This window comes from Neopelma chrysocephalum, unplaced genomic scaffold, assembly GCF_003984885.1.
Source record: "Neopelma chrysocephalum unplaced genomic scaffold, ASM398488v2 Primary Assembly neopelma1_22b, whole genome shotgun sequence".
Taxonomy (NCBI): Eukaryota; Metazoa; Chordata; class Aves; order Passeriformes; family Pipridae; genus Neopelma; species Neopelma chrysocephalum.
In genome coordinates, this window is record NW_020897690.1 from 16,463,805 (window position 1) to 16,485,297 (window position 21,493).

Consider the following 21,493-nt stretch of genomic DNA (forward strand, 5'->3'; position numbering starts at 1 on the left):
CTTGATACACCCTGATCGGAATCAGTAGCAACTTTTCCACGGAAATTTCAGTAGTCATCTTCAGAGTATGTAACAGAGTACAACAGATGACCATGTATTCTCATAAAAGCATTCCTTCCATTTCTCTGGTCATATTGGACTGAGAAAATTTTCTTGTTAGTCAATGCAGTTTTCACAATTCCAGCTCATGGGCTGTCCTTCACATTCTCATGGGAGTGTGTCCACAGCTTATTACAATCTCACCAGTCAATCATTTTCCTGATAGACATTCCCTTAATTTCATTTTGTCATTCTTTGTTAGACAATTGTGAATCACACCAATCAGTTTGCCTCCATTTTAGTCCCTAAAGCCTTCTAGATATGTGCAAGGTATTACCAAATTCTCTTGCTTATGGCCTTGCCTGACTGAATGTCCTTCATCTTCTTTCCTTCCTCAGAGCATAACAGTGTCTGGTAGATTTACTAGCACAAGTATTTGCACTGTAGCAAGACTGAATGGCCTCTTTATCATAGTGCTCAAAGTCATGCTATATTTTATGAGCCGTTGTGATTTGCCTCTTACTACCTTCCCTTCTATACTTATTGAGACCACTCTAACCAGCATTGCCATGTTCCATGTTGGAACAACCACTCTCAAGTAACCTCAAATTAATTCTCCTTCCCTTAGCACATTTTTTTTCTGATTTACTTGAATTTTAATCCCAGATCCTTTGTATTGTTTTAACAGAGAAGTTTTAGCCAAACAGGGGCAAACAGGATAAAATATTAATCAGAAAGAAACCTGAATTTCTAACCATGGACATTGATCAAAATTGCTAAAATTCTGTATTCATTTCTCCAGGTAAATACAGGTTAATCATCCTCAGTCTCTGAGAAGGTTACAGCTCAAATTCTCCAGAAAATAACATCCAGGACATGAAAAACAAAAAATATCTGGGAATAAGCATGGTAATTTTGAACTGTGTCACCTGAGAGCTCAGCATGAATACTAGACTGGTTCAAGTGAATGAAGTAAGAGCAGTATTTACTCTTTTAATTCTGCAACCGAATTATGTTTCCTTTTTTTTCCACAGAAAATCCCATAGAACAGAAACTCTCTTTAAGCAGTTCTAATCATGGCCATATCTTGCTAATTTGACAGCTAACACAAATGGGATTTAAGATTTTGAATCTCTGTGGTGAGGAAAAGCAGCTACAGAATTCAAATTCTGGTTCAACATTCAAGTGCCATAATCAAGAAGGGTTACATTTTAGGCTTGGAACTTGTTTGTTCTGTAAATTGGACTAGTAGGAGGAGACACTTATTAAAAGAAGTATTTTTTTAAGCAAACTTCTTATGAATGTATTAAGTTCTTCACATTAGTATGGTAAGACTCCGCACAGTTGTCAAAATAGAGAAATTGAGACAACTTGGAGGCAAAACAATTTTCAAGATATGAGAGCTTTTAGAATAAAACACATCCAGTAAGTGTTTCCAGCTGAGCATCTCTGAAATTGTAAAGTATACAATTTCTTATTTATCATAGTAGCAAAATGCCAGAAAAGAAGCACAGAATGAGATACTTTCTGTAGTCCTGGACCTGTTCATAGAGCATGAGCATGAAATGTGAAGGAAAGATGCTTCCAAATATTTGACCCCTTGAATCTCTGAAAGACAGCTATGACAGCTACTTGCTGGGGGCAGAAAGGGAAATCAGAGCTGCCATTCATTCTTTTTTCTTGACAAATAGAGGAGAGAGAAATTATAATAAATTAATTCAGATTGCAATCTGAAGGGAAACTGTCATCAGTATAAGTAATTGCCCATTTTGTCCAGTATCCTGACTTTTACTCAATATTCATAATGTGAACAAACCAAGACACATCCCAACATGTTGCAATGAACCATTATAGTGGAAGTATATGTTTGTTTCAGGCCCTTCTTTTTTTAAAAGTGATTTGTCTTTTCTAAAACCTCATATGTTTGTTGTTTAAAAATCTGATTGAAAAAGGTGACAAATGTCTTCCTGAATTATCTTAAATTTCCATCTTTGTGACCTTGAATTCTGTCATATCTTTCTGTTTCAGGTAAAAACCAAAAGTCTTGTTTATTCTAGAATTTATTCTATTTGATGACACTGGATGGGCTCTTAAATCTTGCTTTAGGAGACAGGTTATAGAAGTTTCCAATCCATCTTCTGCATAAATAATCTCAACCTTTCAGTCTCCTCTTATAAAAATCTTTACAGTTCTAATCAACCTCACCACTTGTCTCTAGTCCTCTTATATTACTACTGTATCAGTCTCAAGATATATTGCGTTCAATACTGATGTCTATCAGATGTGGAAACTCTACTGATTTATATGATAGCATTATGCATTCTTGTACTGACCCACTTGTTTTCTTTATGCATTACACCATTTTTCCCTGACTGCAGCCACACTGTGAAAAGTAGCACTGGATTTTTCATAATTGACTCAATATGGTTTTTAACATTCCAAAGGTATTAAATCACTCTTTCAACAAGAACCTACAGAACTAATTTTTGTTTCATAAAGCTTGTAAGTATTTCAACACCACCATTTGGTGTGTACGTCAGGATGCATAAAAACAGCATACATTTACTGGAAAACAGTTTCTGATTATCACTGGTGATCATAAAGGTGAGAAGACAAGACCAGCTGACCTTTCTATTATGAAGTCCATTTTTATGCAGAAAGCTTGTGAAAATATCCTCATTAATAATTTAGATCATAGAATTAAAAATCTGACCCAGCTTTTAGAAGCTGTCTTGCTTGACTTACGATTGCAATTATCCACTAGAAGTGCAATTATGTTCACAATTAACTTGTACTTCCTAACTCATCCAGAAGAGATATTTGCTGTTTTCTGATTCATATAGGTTAATATCAGGTACAGGGAAACAGAACAAGTCCTAAAATCTAGAAACCAAGATTTTAAAAATCCTTGTGTATAGACTGCTCTAGAATTAGGAGCAGAACTAGTCTCTAACTGGGTATTAGATGGTCCTGTTCTCCTGCTTTTTGCACTTCTTGAAAGCAATGTAATTATAATCTTTTTTTTCATGATGCATTAGGAAAAATGGGCTATTCAATGGTTATGTTAGCAGCTGGGAGTAAACATTTTCAATTCTACTTCTATCGTTTTGGCATTTAGGCATGTCATTTAGAGGAAGTCCAGGTTTTGGGAAGATAATCCTGGAACTGAAATACCCTGGTGAAACAGCTGAGCTAGCTCACATGAAACTGGTTACATTAGGAAGCAATACATATTTATTAGCTTTCCAGAAATTTTGTGCTAACAAGTAGTTCTAAGATGAGCTAGTGATTCTGACATCTTTCTGCATTTCAGCATATGCTATACTGGCATAGAGTCAGTGCTAGCCCATCAATTTGTGCACAGCATTCCACTAGAAGGTATAAAAGTGTCCTTCCTCTTCTTATACATTTATCTACTCTTTATAAAAATTACCACAATACTGATTTTGTTTACAGGAGGATTTTGTACAGTTTACTAGGTGAACTTGATCAGAGTCCATATCTGAATCTACTTTTTCTACAGCCATTCAGCATCAGAGTATGCTGCTGCAAAGGTCTACAAAATAGAACAAATTTTTAGTGTAAGAAAAAATCTAAATCAAGGTCTTTACTTTCTTTCCAGGCATAAAATAGCCTCGTTCACATTATGAATATCATCCTTTATTTCAAGAACTTGCATTTTCTCAAAATTAAAATATACTATAGGTATGAACAATAGAAAAATAGATGAGCACCATTGAATACAAGGCAAATGTTTCTTAAAAATGATGCAAACTTCATTAAAACTAAAAGAATTAGATTCTACTTTTCCCTTCCTTTACATGTTTACAGACATTCGCAACTCCTTACAGCAGACATTATAATTCTATTAATGAAGTATGAATTTAGGTATCTAAAATGCCCAAATAAGACATAAAGAAGGTAAGCCAGACTCTTGAATTCACATATAGATAGTACTGAAGCGTATACAGATTTTCATGACTGTTTTACCTGTCTACTTAATACAAGAATACTGTCTCATACCAGTGCAAAAACCCATTAAGCTTTATCATCACTTATATCAAAATAACAGAAAATATTCTAAAAATATAATTGCCACATCATGCAACAGCACCTCATGGGTGGTAGTAAATAAGAATTTTAGAACAGATGTGCACCACAGTCACATTTTAAGTGGAAATTTGGGGAAGCAAGAGAGTCCAAATGGCATTTAGCAAGTAAATAAAACAGTTAGAAAGACAGTGAACCGAGACATCTGCTTTTAATTTATGGACCTGTTTTATAACCTTACCTTCCCTAACCTATTTGTCTGTTTTATCTACTCATTGCATTCAGCCTTAAAACTACACTGCAAGCTGTCAAAGGTAGTGAGGATTTGGGGCTTTTATCCTTACTATTAGTCTGTAGGGTGCCTAGAACAACAGGGCTCAGCTTTAGACTGGGTTTCCAAAGTACCGTGGCTAGTATAATAAACTATAATAGCTATTACAGCAGCTAGGAAAAAACAACCTTGCTGCTGCTGAAGCGTTAGATGATGTCAAAACACCCCTTGTTTTTACTAGTATGAAAATGGGTAGGCATGTAGCCATAACAGAAACTTGACTGAGCATGTATTTGTTTCCGAATGTAACATTTCTAGGTTATAAAATCACTGTAATAAGTTTCAATGAAGGAAATTAATTTTCTATTACAAAATAGTCTGTTTTCTTGCTTTCTTCAGTTATAATCACACAAATAGTGCATGACCATGAAGAAACAGGAAAAAATGGTGCTGCCTTCCTACCCATGACTCTACAGACACCATGGAGAACCAAATAGGGTTGTTACACTGACACCCAAGCTGATCGGATGAATGGCCACCTAACCTAGTCTGGGCCTGATGGAAGAGGAGATACATTGCTGAATGCACTGTTCCCATAATTCATAAATAGAGGGTTTCAAATATTTCTACAGCTGTGATGCATAAAATAATCTCTGTTGTTACATTTCCATGTTTTCTTCCACTTTGCCTTGATTTATATCACATCTCTACATTTTAGTTGGGATTTTTGCCAACTTAAACTGAAAAAGAAGAACTAAACACCAAGATTTGTGTGGTGAACTCTGCTATGGCCAGAGCACCCTTATCATTATGAGATGGGCATATTCTTTGGAAACAAACAAAAAAAAAGGCAAATATTCAGCCAGGTGGACAGATTCGTATCATGTCTTGGAAAGGAAAATTGCTGCAGTGTTGGTAACCCTAAGTCTTTGATTCTAAGTTTCTGCATTATTAACTTGCTACATTTACAACTATGCTAATTTAATTTCCCAGGAGATAATTTTCCAAACAGGTATCCTTTTGTTGTAGTACTATCTCCCCTGCAGTGATGCACCTGCAATGAATTGCTACATATAGGAGGGGGAAAGTGAAAGAAGAATTGAAAAATAGTCACGAAATGGTGGCTACAAAATGGAAGCCTATTTGCATCTTCTGTCTGTATTCACTAGAAGTATAAAAGTAGAGGAGAAGCACAGTCTATCAGAATTGCAAAAAAAAAAAATCCCAACTGATTTCACATGTATCTATATGCTGATCTCAGACTTGACTAAGAGAAAGAATACATTTGTGTATGCACAGGCAAACAATCATCAGATACATCTCCTGCACTAACATAAACCCTCTCATTACAGTAAGCAGCACACTTACTGAGGTTGGTACCTTTTCTTTCTAGAAGTGTAAATCAATACACAGAAAGCTGTTAGATTTCAACCCACTGAATTCAACCTGTAGATTCAGGTTACAACATTTAAAAATTGAATCCAATGCAGACAATAGGGCTACAAGCCACAGCACTTTTCCTGTGTTTGGTGAAAAATGAGTGAAGACCAGGACGACAATAAAATCTAAATATTCTCTCTATCACAGCCCATAACATTACATGTGAGACAATGCAAGGAAGCATTTTCAAACTAGACAGGTTACATGTAGCAAGGGTCAAAAGAACTATATATTCAAACCAGGTGTTCTCAAGTACTTCTCACTGGTAACTTGCTTCTCGGAAAGGGGACTTGTAAGTAGCAGCTGTCCAGTTTTATACTGCAGATGACTTCCGTCATGCAGCTGCTCAGTTTGGAGTGAGTGGCCTTTGGAGACACTGTATACAGGACTCTGGAACAAGCCTCCTGGAATCACTCAGAGAAAACTCAGAGAGCAAATGGAGCAAACCCTTTCAGCAGGGCACAGATTTCACCCTGATAGACAAGGACAATCTGAGCCATTTTAATTTTTAGAATTTGTGCAAGTACTACCTTAACGCGAACAAAGTACTTTGTCTAAAATATTGCAGTTTCTGTAATAAAGATATTTTTAGACTAATAATAAGCAAGAGTATTTTGACACTACCTCTACTGGAGTTATTCTATTAATAATAAAATCATATCAAAGTTTGTGCAGGTAAACAATTCAAAACTGAAAGTTCTGCAGGAGGCATGTTTTATTCAAACCTGCAACTATAGCAAGCAATTGAAAAATGTGTTTGATGAATAATCTCTTTCCTCAGGCATTCTGTATCTCATAAATAGTGGTATTAAACAGCTTCAAGGATCTTGATTAACAGAGCCAACTGCTTCATTTTTTCTAATGCTTCCAGTGGATACGATAACCTAAATAAACTGCAGAATAGATCAAGAGACAGATAGGAAGAGAAAAAAAATTATATGGCTAAAAATTCCCATCCATACAAAAGTCCAACAACACGTCTACTCATCATGAAGTCGCACTTATATTTCAAATCAGGAATTAACTGGCAACAGTGTAACATATAAGTCTTATCAAGGTATCACCTTGTGACCTGCATAAGTTTGTCGTATGAAGGGTTGGCAAAAAGAAGTGCAGTCCTAAGTGTTGGTTGCTCAGTATACTGCCCTTCATACTGAATCTACTTTGGATGTTGTCCCTGTAACTCCTACACCAGCTTTTTTGTTAGTTTTGAGAAATCAAAACTATGCAGTCCTGCAGAATGTTGCTAGTATTGAGAAAACAGATGTGTGAATATTGATAAAGTCTTTCTGAGACTTTGAGAACTCACCAGACAGGTGAAAATCTAGATTCAAGTGGAAGCACCAGCCTCAAAGAGAGTCTTATTAGCACAACTAAGATGTGTAACACACCTTCTACATTCATATGGTATTTACTCATTAGATGAAGCAAGGTGTTAAGAAAATTCCTTGAAGCCCCTTCGCTAAGCTATATTCCATTTCAGAATGAAAAGTAAGTATCCTTACCCTTGACAAGCATTTCTTTAAAAAAATTGTCATTTACATTACTTATATAATTGAAGCTAAAGTATCTGTATTTGCTGGTGCAACAGCACTAATAAAGCAAAACTAGGTTATAAAGAGGTTTATGTGCATGTGTGTACATACACACATGCTATTTGCATCTGTAAAAATATGTAAACATATGCAGACCCAGACACACGTGGAAAAAACCCTATAAAATAAGTACTCGACCTGTAAGCTAAAGCAAGGCAAGATACCAGCAGAATTTACTTTGCATATGAAACCTAAAGACTAGCTATTAGCAACAAACATTTTCTAACATCCTATGTGTGACTTTGTAGTAATTACCTACAAGTGAATATTTTCTCCAGCACGTGGGCCCCATATGTTGGGAGAGAAATAATTAGTTTATCCAGAACATGAGGTGTAAATGCTATCTTTGGAAAACTCCTACAGCTGAGCAGCAGAAAGAGCATGAACAAAAAAGAAGTTCACTGTATAAGCTAGAAAGAAAGTATTATTACAGGTTCAGCAAAAGTCACATTAGTGTTATACCAGGCAACCCATTGCTGTTTAAATTTCAGTTGTTTTTCAGAGAATGGATGATCACATAAACCATATACTGAATACAGATTTTTGAAGATGTTGCAAATGTGAAAAAAAGTGGAATACCTGCAAAACAATGCTTTCAGATCGTTCTCAAAAGCAGTAAATGAACACAGGAATACTGTCTGCCAGATCTCATTTATCCTCTGAGGAAGAGTTCTTTTAAATTACTCAGGAATCATTATAACATAAAATGGAAGACAAACAATCCTTTGGAATGGAGAATGACTTCTGGATATTTCATTAAAAGACAAGATTTTAAAAATACCATGAAAGATCACATAGGTTGTCAATACCTTTTTTTCAGTCTGCAGCTGTTGTAACTGCCTCAACAAAACAAAAGAACTGAAAGAAAATAACAGGAAGTCTTGGAGTGCAAAGGAAAGGTTGGAGAAGAAGAGACACACACGGAAGGGAGCACTAGCAAGTCTGACACATTCTGACATTACCTTTGGATAAATAAAGCATTCCTAATGCACCTACATCTGTATTCTTTATCTCAGAAATATCTGAGCTCAGAAACATCTGAGCAAAGTGGTTGAGCTTCCAAGCTGTTTCATTTCTGAAGCAAGCACTACTAATAACTAACATAATAACATTCTAGATTATGACAAAGGCAAGGAAGCAGATTGCTGGAAAAAAAGCAAGTTCAAATATTCTCATATTCTCATACATCTACATCAGGCAGCAAGAGTTCAGAGACATTAATATCAAATAAAATTTTCTGCTTGGAAGGCCTTTGAGATATGTAGAAATTCAATATATAATCATCATCATCATCAGAAGTTCCATGCATACCAGTTCTGGTGACCCACAACTTAAATAAAGTCTCTCTTCTGTTTCTTCTAGGCAGGATAGAAGAGGCGTCATCTCTTCCATCATAAGATGGGAAAATGCACCTTTCCTCAGTCATTTTCAGTGGTCTGAAGCTTACTGACTATTTCCAGTTTCTAACTAATTGAAGCCTGAAGGTATAACTATAGCACAATGTACTGCTTCAAGTATATCTTCCACTCAAAATGAGATGTTTTAAGAACAAGCAAAACCACCAAATTACAGGAAAGGAGCTACTAAGTCACAGAAAGTCACTTTGAAACCAGCTCAATTACAACAATAGAACACTTTCATGAGCAAAAAATACGACTTTCAAAATACAAAGTTCAGAAGAGACTATTGTCTTGTTCTCTGGTGCTTTAGCCATTGCAGAAATCTAGGGGTATTTTCAATGGATCCCCCTTTTTGTCAGGTGCTTCTTCTCTAGAGCTGAAGGTAACAAGAGGCCTCTGTGAGAAAGGCAGGCAGAGCTCACTTCTTTCATCTGTTAGAAGTAAGGAGATAAATATGAGAACAAGGAGGTGGAGAACAGGACATGGATGAGCTTCTTGGCATTGTAAGAGTAGCACCCTTTACTAGAAAGCTTTCCATTGTTTTTCTAACTGCCCTCTGATGTCTGAGTCTGTCTAACAGAGAGTCCAAGATGTCCATACTGTGGATGAATAGTGGAAAAGGACCAGGCAGCAATCATGAAGAAAACAACTGATAGGGAAAATATTTGGATGAGAGAAGAAAGTAGTGGGTGAAAAGAGTTAAACACGTTTAAAGTGGAAGAAACTCACCATTTATTTTCAGAAGGATAAAAGTAGTTACACACTTCCTGAGAAAACAAATTTATATAAACCTTAAACAAGTTAAGTTAAGTTAACAAGTTAAGTTAAGTTATTTTTGAGATCAGATATCTTTTTGTGACAACTGATAGGTAATATTATAAAGATGCTCCATTCTTATTCTATGCTTGAGATAATCCTGAAAGACTGAAGGAAGCAAGATTTGAGGTTGAGGAATATAAAGCTAAATTTTTGAAGGGGTAAAATTAGGTTTTCACTATATACTTGAATAATGAGATTTTCTTCAAGAAACTAATTAAAACATTAGTGAAAAAAGCTGAAGGAAAATATAATGTATCCAAGATTTTTAGGTCAGATAATTTGATATTTCTTTTTCAGAGTTTAGTGCTGAATTTAAGTGGTAGTGTTATCTATACTGTTAGACTACCAGAAGACTGAAATGTGTGATGTATCTTCTCCTTATCAGTAGGTAGCAAAAGTTTGAAAATTTTAATATCAGTCTTCATGTCAGCAGCCATTTCTGAACAGAGACACTGATGCTTTTTGTCCACAGTTTTCTTCTCAGAAACTGTTATACTTTCAAGGTATAGTATTGAAATAATTTTAGGTCCTTTTATGCAAATTTTACAGGGAATTGAAAGAAGGGGGTTTGTTTAAAAACTGATGTTAAAATACAACTTCAAGCATATTATAACAAAAACTCTGACAACCCTTATTTTGCAGTTACAGGGAGCTCAATTTGTTATAATAGATTAAAAGATACTCTGTAAGAATAGAAGAAACCACTTGACCACCTATCCACAGACATCAAATTCTACTCTGCTACCCATGTGCAGAAATCAACAACACACTACTGTAGCATATTTTCTGCAAAAGCCCCAGGAGAGGCAGCACACTTCCCTGGGTAGACTAACTCCAATTATTAATTAACCTCTAGGACAAGTACCTGCCTTGAGATTCCAGTTATTTGTTTACTTACTTCTTCCTTTATCCCATTTTTGATAAACTATGCTAACGGAGCCCTGATGGGGACTTCACTGCCAACCTACAATATTAGTTCTTCTCTGCTCACTTTGTGAATTTTCTCCTTAAAGACATTCAAACTTAAAAATGTGTCCAAAAAATTGTAGAGAGTAGTGTATCATTGGTCTCATCAATTTTGAACTGATAGTCAAAATGACCTCTTTGTGTCCTTTTGTACATTAAACTCAAATATAAATCATCTTAGCTGTCTTAAAATGCTTCTCCACCAGGATTAGTAGATAACTCAGAGTCAGTGTTTTCCAGGATATTACTCCCCATTACACAGATTTGCCCATGATTTGGCTTCATTAAAACAGACTTTATTTAGAATGGATTCAACTTTTCAAGTGATCTGACTGTCTTTAGGACTGGTCTTACTCATCACCTTTTCACAGTTGCCTTTTTTTTTCATCAGCAAGGTTATGTTTACTGCTGCTGTGAAGGAATTTAATTAATTCCAGTCAGACACCATACATAAAGGCACTGTAAAATATACCTAGAAATTATCAAAGCTCTGACTTCAGTGAGATACTGTCGTATTTTGCTGAAATGATGTCTCTTGCCTGTTTCTGCAGTTTCATTAAGAAGAACATACATGCCTCTCCACCACATCTCCTAGTCTGGGAGACAAGAGATAATGTTTTGGTTTTTACACAATGCTGACATCTCAAGGGCTCAGCAACAGTAAAGGATAGCTAACACCCCCACTTGTGCTTAGATCTGTGCTTTGTCAAAGCATCTCTCAGGTCCAAATTCCTTTACAAATAAAATAGCAGCATCCTGTGATCTCCTCAATAATCTCAGCTGTTTGCTCTAGGGGGTTTTGAAAATTCATTTGACTACTTTGACAACAGAAAGTTTGACTGCCTTTGAATCTGCTTTCAAAGACAAAGTTATACAGGTCAAGCTATTGCCCATGGAGTATTCTGGTTAGTTTGACAATGACGGATACCTTTCATGACCATTTGCCAGATCCCTTATGCCTACACTTCACAACTGTCCTTAATGATGAATGACACTAATCTGCAATGAATGACAATTTTTCAGTACTCTCATCCCCAAAGAAATGGCATTATCATCACATTTTCTTGCTATAATTTGTCAGACTGAAAAAATACAGTCTCTGATTACTGGATTCTTTATTAATGTAATAACTTAAACAAATACCATTTTATGTGTTTTGAAATACAGACTGGACAGTATATCAAGTTCTTAGATAGAATATACTCTCTCTTCATTACTTTAGGAACTGTAAATCTTACTCTTTAATGAAAATTCAATGAGGAGAAGACAGACTGTTTTAATTTGAAACTAGTTCAGATGTCCTAGCTGTGCCTAGAAGAAATAAACAAGTGATTGTTATAAAATAAAGGAATATTCAAAATTATTTTGAATGTAAGTCTCATTCTCGCCACTGACAGGAGTGGCAATTTTATTTGCTTAGTGAGGTTTTGTTTTAGTTTGATGCAGTTACATCTTCACTGTTTCAACAGGGACTGAAGTAGCCCAGCAAAAAGACCCTTCAGAAAAGGTCATCCAGTCAAATTTGCACTTTGTGAGAAAAGATGCCACCTTAGGCCACGATTCTTGGCAATGATTATGTATTACTGGCAGATGCAATTGGATTTATCTTAACAAATAATGCAAGCTTGGCTCAAAATTGTTATTTCTGTTACTGCAACATTGAAGGTCCACAGAAAAGTACTTCTTTATGCCTGTGCCTGTGTTCTCTAGAAACAAAACAAAAAGGACTGCATATAAAACAGAATGTTTGACATCTAACAAAAGAAAACTATAATCTAGACATTGATCTTCAAGTAGAAAGAAATATGATGAGTATAGAAGCACAAAAACCCCATGGACGATGAGAAAATATTCATCAGCTTGATGGGTACTGATATAAGAGAACATGAGCCTTGTGCTGAGCAATGTCATCACATTAGTGACTTATAGAAGAGTTTTTAAAGGAGAATAAACTTCCTGAGCTTTCAGAAATGTTAGCAAGGACCTCCTCCCAGGCTTGCAGGACAGGAAAATAGAATGAAGGAATTTGTTTTAAAACAAACACGTATGGGAACCTAAAATAGCGCACCCCACTGGGGAGGACAAATGATCTTCTGCTATAACAGGAACGAGCTTTTTTTTTTTTTTTAATTTGCACAAGGATGAACACAAATGCACCTTTCTAGTAGCTTATAGATTTTATATCTGTGGTGTATCTCAGCAATATTTATCCATTGTCAGTATGAAACAAAGAGAGTAATTAATTGCCAGGGACTGGTATGAAGCAGTAAGTTAATGCTGATGTAGTGAAGAAATACTAGTGTTCATGTGTACACAGAAGGGTGGGAAGATGACTGTGAAGTGATAGAGGTAAATCACAGCAGACGTATAAAAACCTACTACGCAAGGCAGGTCACGTCACACACACAAAAAGGGAACTACCATATGGTAGCAGGCAGTATTCTCCATTTGCTTGTGCATTCCTCAATTTTAGGAAAGTCGTGCATGTTTATATTTGCATTTGTGATCTTTTTAAATGCAGTTGCTTCAGAAGGTACATAATTTTTTACTTACAGACTGATTCAATACTATTTTTATGGTCCTGGTGTGCTGCCTGTGGAATGCAGGGCATCTTCTCTGAGTCTTGCAGAAGCTTCAGAAACACCTTTCACGAAACAAGAAAAAAGTAATTTAGAATCCATTTTCTAAAAACTATTTTCCCTATATATATGTCCCAAACCATCCAGACTGTCAGAAATTAGTAGTGACTGCTCTAGGCTCCCTGATGGAATACAACTATAAAATTAGTCAAGCTGGAGATCCTGGGGATAAGGGGAATGAAATAAATGCCAATAGATACAAAAGCACCTATGCAAAGAATTGCTGACCCACACACACTATTATCTGCAAAGATTTTTCAATAGCCTGTCTGCCCTTCATTGACTTTTTATTCTCCTAATCTGTGGTATGTGTTAGAACTCAGTTACTGCAGTTTTTACCAAGGACATATCGTCAGCTTCAACTCTCTTCTGATGCTCCAGCTAGAAATCTGTGGGCACAACCAGAACTCCTACCGTAGAGTTCTAATTATGATAGTACAACTAAATCTAATGTAGAAAATCCTACAGAAATGAGAATCTACAGAACCTAGGGAAGATGTAGTGTCTAGGGACACTCAGGAAGTGTCCTTAGATTTTGGGCAAGCACATGGGCAATAATGTTATTGAAAGACATTTAAAGGACAATACAATCATAGGGCACAGCTAACATGAACAAAGTCCTGTAAAACTAATACTACGGAGAGGATTGGTCAACAATGTGTGTTTTGTAGCAAAACAATAAGCATGCATACCCCAAACTGGGTGAAGATGATACAATCCTGTTACCTAAAATCACTATGGAAAAAACTGAAATTGTTTTTTTATGAAAGCAACAATCTAAAAATCTGCACTATATTAAAATTGAATGGATTGAATCTTCCTGAGCAGGGGAACACACATCAGAAGAGAGTGATAGTTGACATTATAAAAACCCAGCAGAAATTCACCAACTTTATAATCATGAGATCTATTTAAATGGTATATACAGTTTGCCAAACAGATTTGTGTTCTAGCTACTATTTCTTGCCTAATCCTGTTTCACAGTTCTGTCCACTTAAAACCCTTCGAATTTCATAGACAAACATTTCATTTTCAGTCCCTTAGCCCTCGTAGAAACTTAGAACAGCTTTCATAGTGAGCCTTATTCACACCCTCCCTACTTCTTGTAAGCTCAAATGAAAAACAAAATTAAAATTTTCTCATCTTAACCTGAACTGCAATTTAAATAGTGATCTAAAAATTTCATATAAAAAGCAAGAAAAGGAAAATTAACAGAAAGTTAACAGAAAGAGCATCTCCAATTGAACAGCAAAAGTACAACCAAATTTTTCTTTGTCTTGATGAAAGTCTTGCTTTTTCTCTCTGTTTGAGTTGAGCCACAAGACTTAGATTATACCCACAGTGCAACTTTCAGAAATCATTAAGAAACCATTTATTTCTTCCCACAAAAGAACCTGATATCAGCTATAACAAAATACTCCTTGTTTCCAAGGAGCTCATACAATAGACAATAAAAACTAGTCAATGTGAAGTACTTTATAGTTGTTGAAAGATATTTCTTGACTTGCTAAGGTCTGACTGTTACATAAACCATATTTTGCTTAGTCAATATAATTGCCATTTAACAGTGGTTATTGATTGTGTTTGTTACCTGCCAACTTTCAGGGTACACTTTTGGCCATTAACAACTGCAAGGCCAGAAATTTCTGGACCGACATTTCTGTATTAGACCCTGGAGGCAGATCCTGACAACCTAAAGCCACATTCTAATTTGTTGCCTTGGAGCCGTTTGCTGATGGCTCTGCACACCAATTCTGTCAAGTAAACCAAACTAAACTGAACCAACTGAATCACAGAATATGAATCACTGAATAGCCTGGGTTGGAAGGGACCTTAAAGACCATATACTTTCAACACCACTACCATGGACAAGTATAGCTTTCACTAGACCAGGCTGCTCAGAGCTCCATCCAGCCTAGCCTTGAACATTTCCAAGGATGGGGCATCCACAACTTTTCTAGGCAACCCATTCCAGTGCCTCACCACCCGCATAGAATGGAATTTCTTCCTAATATCCAATCTAAACCTACTCCCCTTCAGTTAGAAGCCATTCCCCCTTGTCCTGTCACTATATGCTGTTGTGAGAAGTCCCTCTCCTCTTTCTTGTAGGTTCCCTTCAGGCAGTGGAGGGCCACAATTAGGTCACCCCAAACTCTTCTCTGCAGGCTGAACAAATCCAACTCTCTCAGCCTTTCCTCACACGAGAGGTGCTCTAATCCATTCCTCTAATCATCTTGGTGTACCTCCTCTGGACTCACTCCAACATGCTGATGTCCTTCCTGTGCTGAGGACCCCAGAGCTGGATGTAGTACCCTAGGTGGGGTCTGACCAGAGAAGAGTAGAGGGGCAGAATCCCCTCCCTCAACCTCCTGCCTATGCTACTTTTGATGCAGTCCAAGGATACAATTGGCTTTCTGGGCTGCAGGCACACATTGATGGATCATGTCCAGCCTCTCATCCACCAGCACACCAAAGTCCTTCTCAGCAGGGCAGAAATATTTCAAGGAGGTATATGGTTTTCCCTGGAAAGTTTTGAGGAAAACTCTAAAGTCATTTCAAGGAAGAGAAATTAAGGTAGTACTCAATTAATGAATTTTAAGGTATCTCTTTTTTGTGAAGATATTCAATCATTTTGTTCTCTCCTCAAAGAAAAACAAGAAAGCAATAACCTTCGAAATCTCCAGAGCTGCCAGAAAGTGAAACAGCATCCTCTAGACAGCTCTTAATGTACACTTAATTTAATTATCCACCCCTCTATCCTTCTTTTGGTTCTGTTAACATTTTGGATTACAAACATTATAAAATACACAGATACAAATGGTTGGAAAAGATATCTAAAGCCTAAAATGAAGCAAATATAATACTAGTGAGATTTGAAAGTGTCAGAACTGATTCCTTTGAAATATGAATGGAAGTCCAGTTTCCCTCAGAGAGTATGATTTGTAGAGAGTGTGAGTGTCCCTTAGACTGAAAAAGAATAATGGTGAGTGCATAAGAGAACAAAAAGAAAGGATAAAATAAAATTTATAACATATTTCTTCCTTTGAAGTCAGGGTTCTTTTTTTCCAGATTGAATTCCTTGAATAGAATGAATAGTGCTATTATATGCCATTCATTTAGTTCCCAATACAAAGAGGCTTTTGATAAGGGAATGAAGAATTGGGGTTGTAACAACAACTAATGATGAGATGCAAAGATGACAGAAATCAACCCAAGCTAATTCATTAAATCTTCAAACCAGAGAATGATACATTAATATCTAATGCAACATTTAAAGCGGTTTTTAAACACCCCCTTCACAAGACAGCTAAAAGCAAGCTCTCAATTGAGCAATAGATTGAGCACACTTAGAAGCTTCCTCATGTCAATGACAACTTCATATTTACTTTATACATGTCAATTCTGGAAAGTCCTATGTTATTGCATGGGGATGTAATCCAAAAGTATTCTCAGTATCTACATTGTCTCTAAATCTATAAAGTTTGGCAGTGAACAGCATTCTTTCTTACTGCATGTTAATCACCCTACAGAAGGAAATAACTTTTCAATAAACTTTTGACTTTCCCCATAGAATTTTATAGCAGGAATGTATTTTACTTCATAGCATTATGTAAAATGTTTATTAAACTTGTAAACTATAAAAACTGACATTAGTCTCCTATCATCACATGAATAAGTGATTTTTTTTTTCTATAGATCTATAATAGAGTACTTGAACAGTGGTTGTTTAGGGAATCTTGATATTTAGAAGTTACAGACAGGATAAATACAGTCTAAGGGAAATAACTTCACACTGATGTGGTAATTTACACAGGGGTAAATTCAGAAGTGATACAGATGTATAACAGACTCTCTTCCTCTGTGCATTTGGTACACATACACACACATACATGTGTATAATATATAAGTATGTATACATGTTCATGTATACATATATGAAAGTCTCTATCTCTCAGTATACACAGAAAATATTCTTTGGATGTTTCACCACAGTTTGGCTAAGTCCTAAGCTTTAAAATTTGTAAATCAGAAAGTATTCTCGGCAATGTTTTTTCTGTCCAAAGAGCCACCTGAACTGAACTGGTGCTACAGGCTTAGGACAACAGTTTTTCTCATTAAATCAATGACACTTGAAATTTCCTTTAGGTTAATGCAGAAACAAACATTTAAGAGTTACACAGGTTACATCAGTCTTCAAATCAGATTCTTGAAATAAGAAATATGTCATATAGAGTGAAATTAATAGCAAAGCAAAACTATAAAGTATAGATTTTGCTTGATTTGGATTTTTTGTTTTTGTGTTTACTTGCTTGCTTTTCTTTTTAGAAAACATGCTTCTCACAGGAAATTGTTGTGGAATATGAAAGATACAATCAAGAGTAGCTGGAAGTTCTCACAAAATTCTCTAACCAAGAAAATACCATTACACAGAAAAACTACAAGTACCTCTTCCAAAGTTGTGTCAGAAATGCCATAGCCAGTCACATGTAGATGCTGAAGGCTTTGATCTAAAGCTTGAAAAAGACCTTTAAAAGAGGCCTTATCTGCCCTTTCTGGAATCACATAGGTCAGCTCAGTCCCGCTGTTCTCTTTCAAGAAGGCTTCTGGAATATGGGTCTGTACCAGAGATGTGACACGAACAATATTCTTAGGATCCTGGATTTCAAACATAGAGGGCTATGAGGGAAAAAAAGATAATTGTGCATAAAAAATATTACCAGAATTATTGGACTTGATAGTAGAATTCATGCAGGAAAATTTCCACTGAGGAAACTGTGTCACACCTGGGATGCAGAGACTACTTCCCATGAATGAAGAACAGTGAGACAAAGCCCTTTTCAGCTAGTTACTGATATTCATCATTTTCAAAGATGTCATTATGTTCGTCTAAATAACAATAATGATAATAACACCCACCCAAAACAACCAAGAAAGCCAATAAAAACATGTTTTGCTGGCTCTCTAATAATCTATATCAGGTATTACTTCCCAGCAGAGACATACACCTCCCTTAGAATATGCACAGCTATTACTTGGCAGGCACGGTTAAATTCTGTACAGTACATTTTTAATATACCTTTTTTATGAGCGTTAGACTGTGTCCCTGGCCGTATGTTTCTCTCAGATAAGAGGGAGAACCACAGCACCTCAGCTGGCCACGCTGCAGAATGGCAATGTGATCACTGAGCACCTCTGCCTCATCAAGGTGGTGAGTGGTAAAGATCAGTGTGCAACCTGCATCAGAAAGATTGGTACATGTCTACAAAACTTGCTTTCTAGAGAAACACCTCTTGCTTTCACAAGGGTCCTTTAACCTTAAGGGAACATGTTTTAGGAGTCTTCAAAACAGGACACAAACAAAACCTGCAGTCAGATTTACAATTTGAGTTAGATTCAGCTCTAAACATCCTTTGCCCTGTATTATACATAGCAAGCAGTATCAAGCCATTAGAAGCTCCAGCTGTTTTAAGAGCATAAGAAATTCCTTAAAACTACATAACGTCAGTGTCTGTTTCAATGGATCATTCACTGTTAATTATTACAGCCAATTGAGTGCTCACTAGCTGAAGAGTTTGCTTCCCACAATCAATTTTTGAACTTGTGGCACCTAAAAAATTAATGTGGCAGACTTACTGATGAGTCTATTTTCATTAGAAGTGTATATGCATCTATATACCGATATATGCAAAATATACAGATATATACAGATATATACAGATATATACAGATATATGCAAGACGGGAAATGGAAACCAGGAAGTAATTTTGAGAAGCTGGAGAGAGGGGAGAAACTTCAGGACAGGTCTTAGAACTAAGTTCAATCTTCTTTTAGATTGGGCATCTTTCTGTGTGGCAGCAAATAATTCTTGTAATCTCATTTGGCTGCCTTAAAGTTTTCAAATTCAATTAACTGTTTCCTCAGAAATGAATGTATTTAATTTCTGATAATATTTTGGCTATATTTTGACTATCCAGTTTAAATTGAGACAAAATTCCAGAAAGGAAAATAGGAAGCAAATTATGTGCGTAAACTTTGTACCAGCTTTGTACTTCAGAAGAACATCCCAGATACCACGGCGAGAACATGGATCTACTCCACTGGTGGGCTCATCTAGAACAACTGTCTTTGAATTTCCAATAAAGGAGATGGCAATTGACAGTCTCCTTTTCATTCCCCCGGAAAGAGCTCCAACAGGTTTGTACTGATGTTGGGATAAATTCACATCTTCCAGAGCTCTGAAATAGAAGTACAGAAATGGGACTAATTTTAAGAAAGTTTTTTCTGGTCACATCATGTCCAGTTAGAGAAGAATTACTGAAAAGTCACTCTAAATGGAAAGCAATAAAATCACTATGTCTGATTGATTATACACTTTGGTGTCAAAAACAAATAGGAAAACAAAGATCTCTTTGCCTACAAAGCATAAATGCTCATCATCATCTGATGCAAAAATTCTGGATAAATATTTTGTGAGATAAGAACCAACATTTTTTAAATTAAGGTCAATAAAATAAATACCAATTTGTCCAAAAACCTTAGCAAACTCCAGAATATAGCCCCTTTAAATGACGGTAAAGACTTAGTTTCATAACTCAAGCAGTGCTTCAGGTTTTGCAACTACATGAAAAACCTTAAAGAATGCCTGAGTTTTTAGGAAATGTGTAGTCATTTGAAGTAAATAAGGTAACACTGCAGCTTTTTTTCTTTTTCTCTTAGAAGATACGTTTTTGTGAAATAAACAGATTAGTGATCTCTGGGTAGATAAAACTACCTAATCTAACCTAATCTAATTCCTCTGTTAAGGACTAGGAGATACCTTACAAGACATTGTCAATTCAGCCCTTGCCCTCTGATGATGATCTGGCATCTGTGTAGAAATATTCTAAATAAAGGCAGCACTATAACACCATTAATTTATCGTTCATCACTCTGAACATCTAGTCACTGACCCAAGAGCTTTCAGCTCCTATAAGCCTGGCAAACAAGACATAAAAGGCTCAAGAGTCCTAAGCTAATCTCCTGAATCATTTGAGTGAATATGCAGTCTGTAAGCCATGCCATTTACCCTTAGAGATTTTCTCATCTTTAAGACAACAGGTTTCTGTAATTGTTCTATAGATATATATTGAGGAAAATTAATCTCTTTAGAAGCCTGCTTCTTTTGCTAATAAAAGGAGAATTTTGTTTCATTCTTTTGTTGCTTTCTTCGTTTCTCTGAAGTCTTTTAAAGCACTTGTTGCCTTTAAAAATAATTCAATTTTTCTTAGTAGCAAGGCCTGCAGTGTCCTGAGTGTTCTTATATGCCGTTAGTGTGACAGACTGCTGCTGAAATTACAATTCAGCAGTTTAAGTACCATAAAATACAGAACGTTATTTTGCATAAATTTTAAACCAAGTACTAGGTTTGGTTTGTCTCTGTTATTCTAGAGAATTGTTTCTATTTTTTCTAGAGAGAATGTAATGTCCCACATCAGAATTTGTCCAGATCAGAATTTTAAAATAACAGGTTTTTATGATAGCTACCAAAAAGGAAAGCTACTTTGCACAAATGCCTCTGCACATGCCTAATTGTACACTTAAGGAGTCCCATCAACTTGGCATTTATTTGCGTTGAAGCATGGAAGTGCTCAGCACTTCACAGAGTCTATCGTGAATTAGAAGGTAAAAAGAAAGTATCTACACTGCCACACTGTTAGAAAAGCTACACTTTATTCCTGAGGAAGAGAAAATGCATTTTGCTACCAGTGAACAAGATCTCAGCTTGTACAGTTTACAAGTAGTTTAATATACATGATGCAAAAATAAGATTTAGTCCTATATCAAAGAATTTTAGCACAAAAACACTAGCAAACATTTTCAACCTGAGAAGTGACAAATCCTCTGAGGTAATGTAAGAGCTCTGATTTGGTTTTCCTATTGGATTGTTTGGTTTTAAACCTCTTCATTTACTAAAAACATTTCAAGGCTGGATTTGGCAATGGAAAACACGGTCTGTTTAAAAAGATTGTAACAAAGACTGCCTTTACCTGCCTTTTTTTGTTTTCTAACCTTCCTTCCACTACAGGTGAGGAAATATAGGATAATAAATATATGAAGTCAGTGTTGATTTATGTAAAAATTTAGGGCAAGCACAGCAGTTTACTTTCTACCCTCCTCTCCAGCAAGGGGGGAGGCAAGGCAGGCAGTATGAGGCAGGAACCACTGCAGCTGCTACAATCCTAACCATTCTCTCCAGTCAAAACATCATTGTTTGATGGTCCTGTATACCAGGT

The 21,493-nt window shown here is 36.1% G+C and overlaps 1 protein-coding gene across 1 annotated transcript in view; it reads right to left on the reverse strand.

Annotated features, from left to right (window-relative positions):
* Nucleotides 1-21,493, reverse strand: part of ABCA13 (ATP binding cassette subfamily A member 13) — a 168,444-nt gene that overhangs the window by 73,708 nt on the left and 73,243 nt on the right. Inside the window, exons 32-35 of the mRNA XM_027682847.1 lie at nucleotides 19,260-19,456; nucleotides 18,297-18,454; nucleotides 17,666-17,896; nucleotides 13,134-13,224 (exon numbers count right to left, since the gene is read on the reverse strand). Coding sequence (XP_027538648.1) covers nucleotides 13,134-13,224; nucleotides 17,666-17,896; nucleotides 18,297-18,454; nucleotides 19,260-19,456 — 677 coding nt within the window. The remainder of the gene's footprint in view (nucleotides 1-13,133; nucleotides 13,225-17,665; nucleotides 17,897-18,296; nucleotides 18,455-19,259; nucleotides 19,457-21,493) is intronic.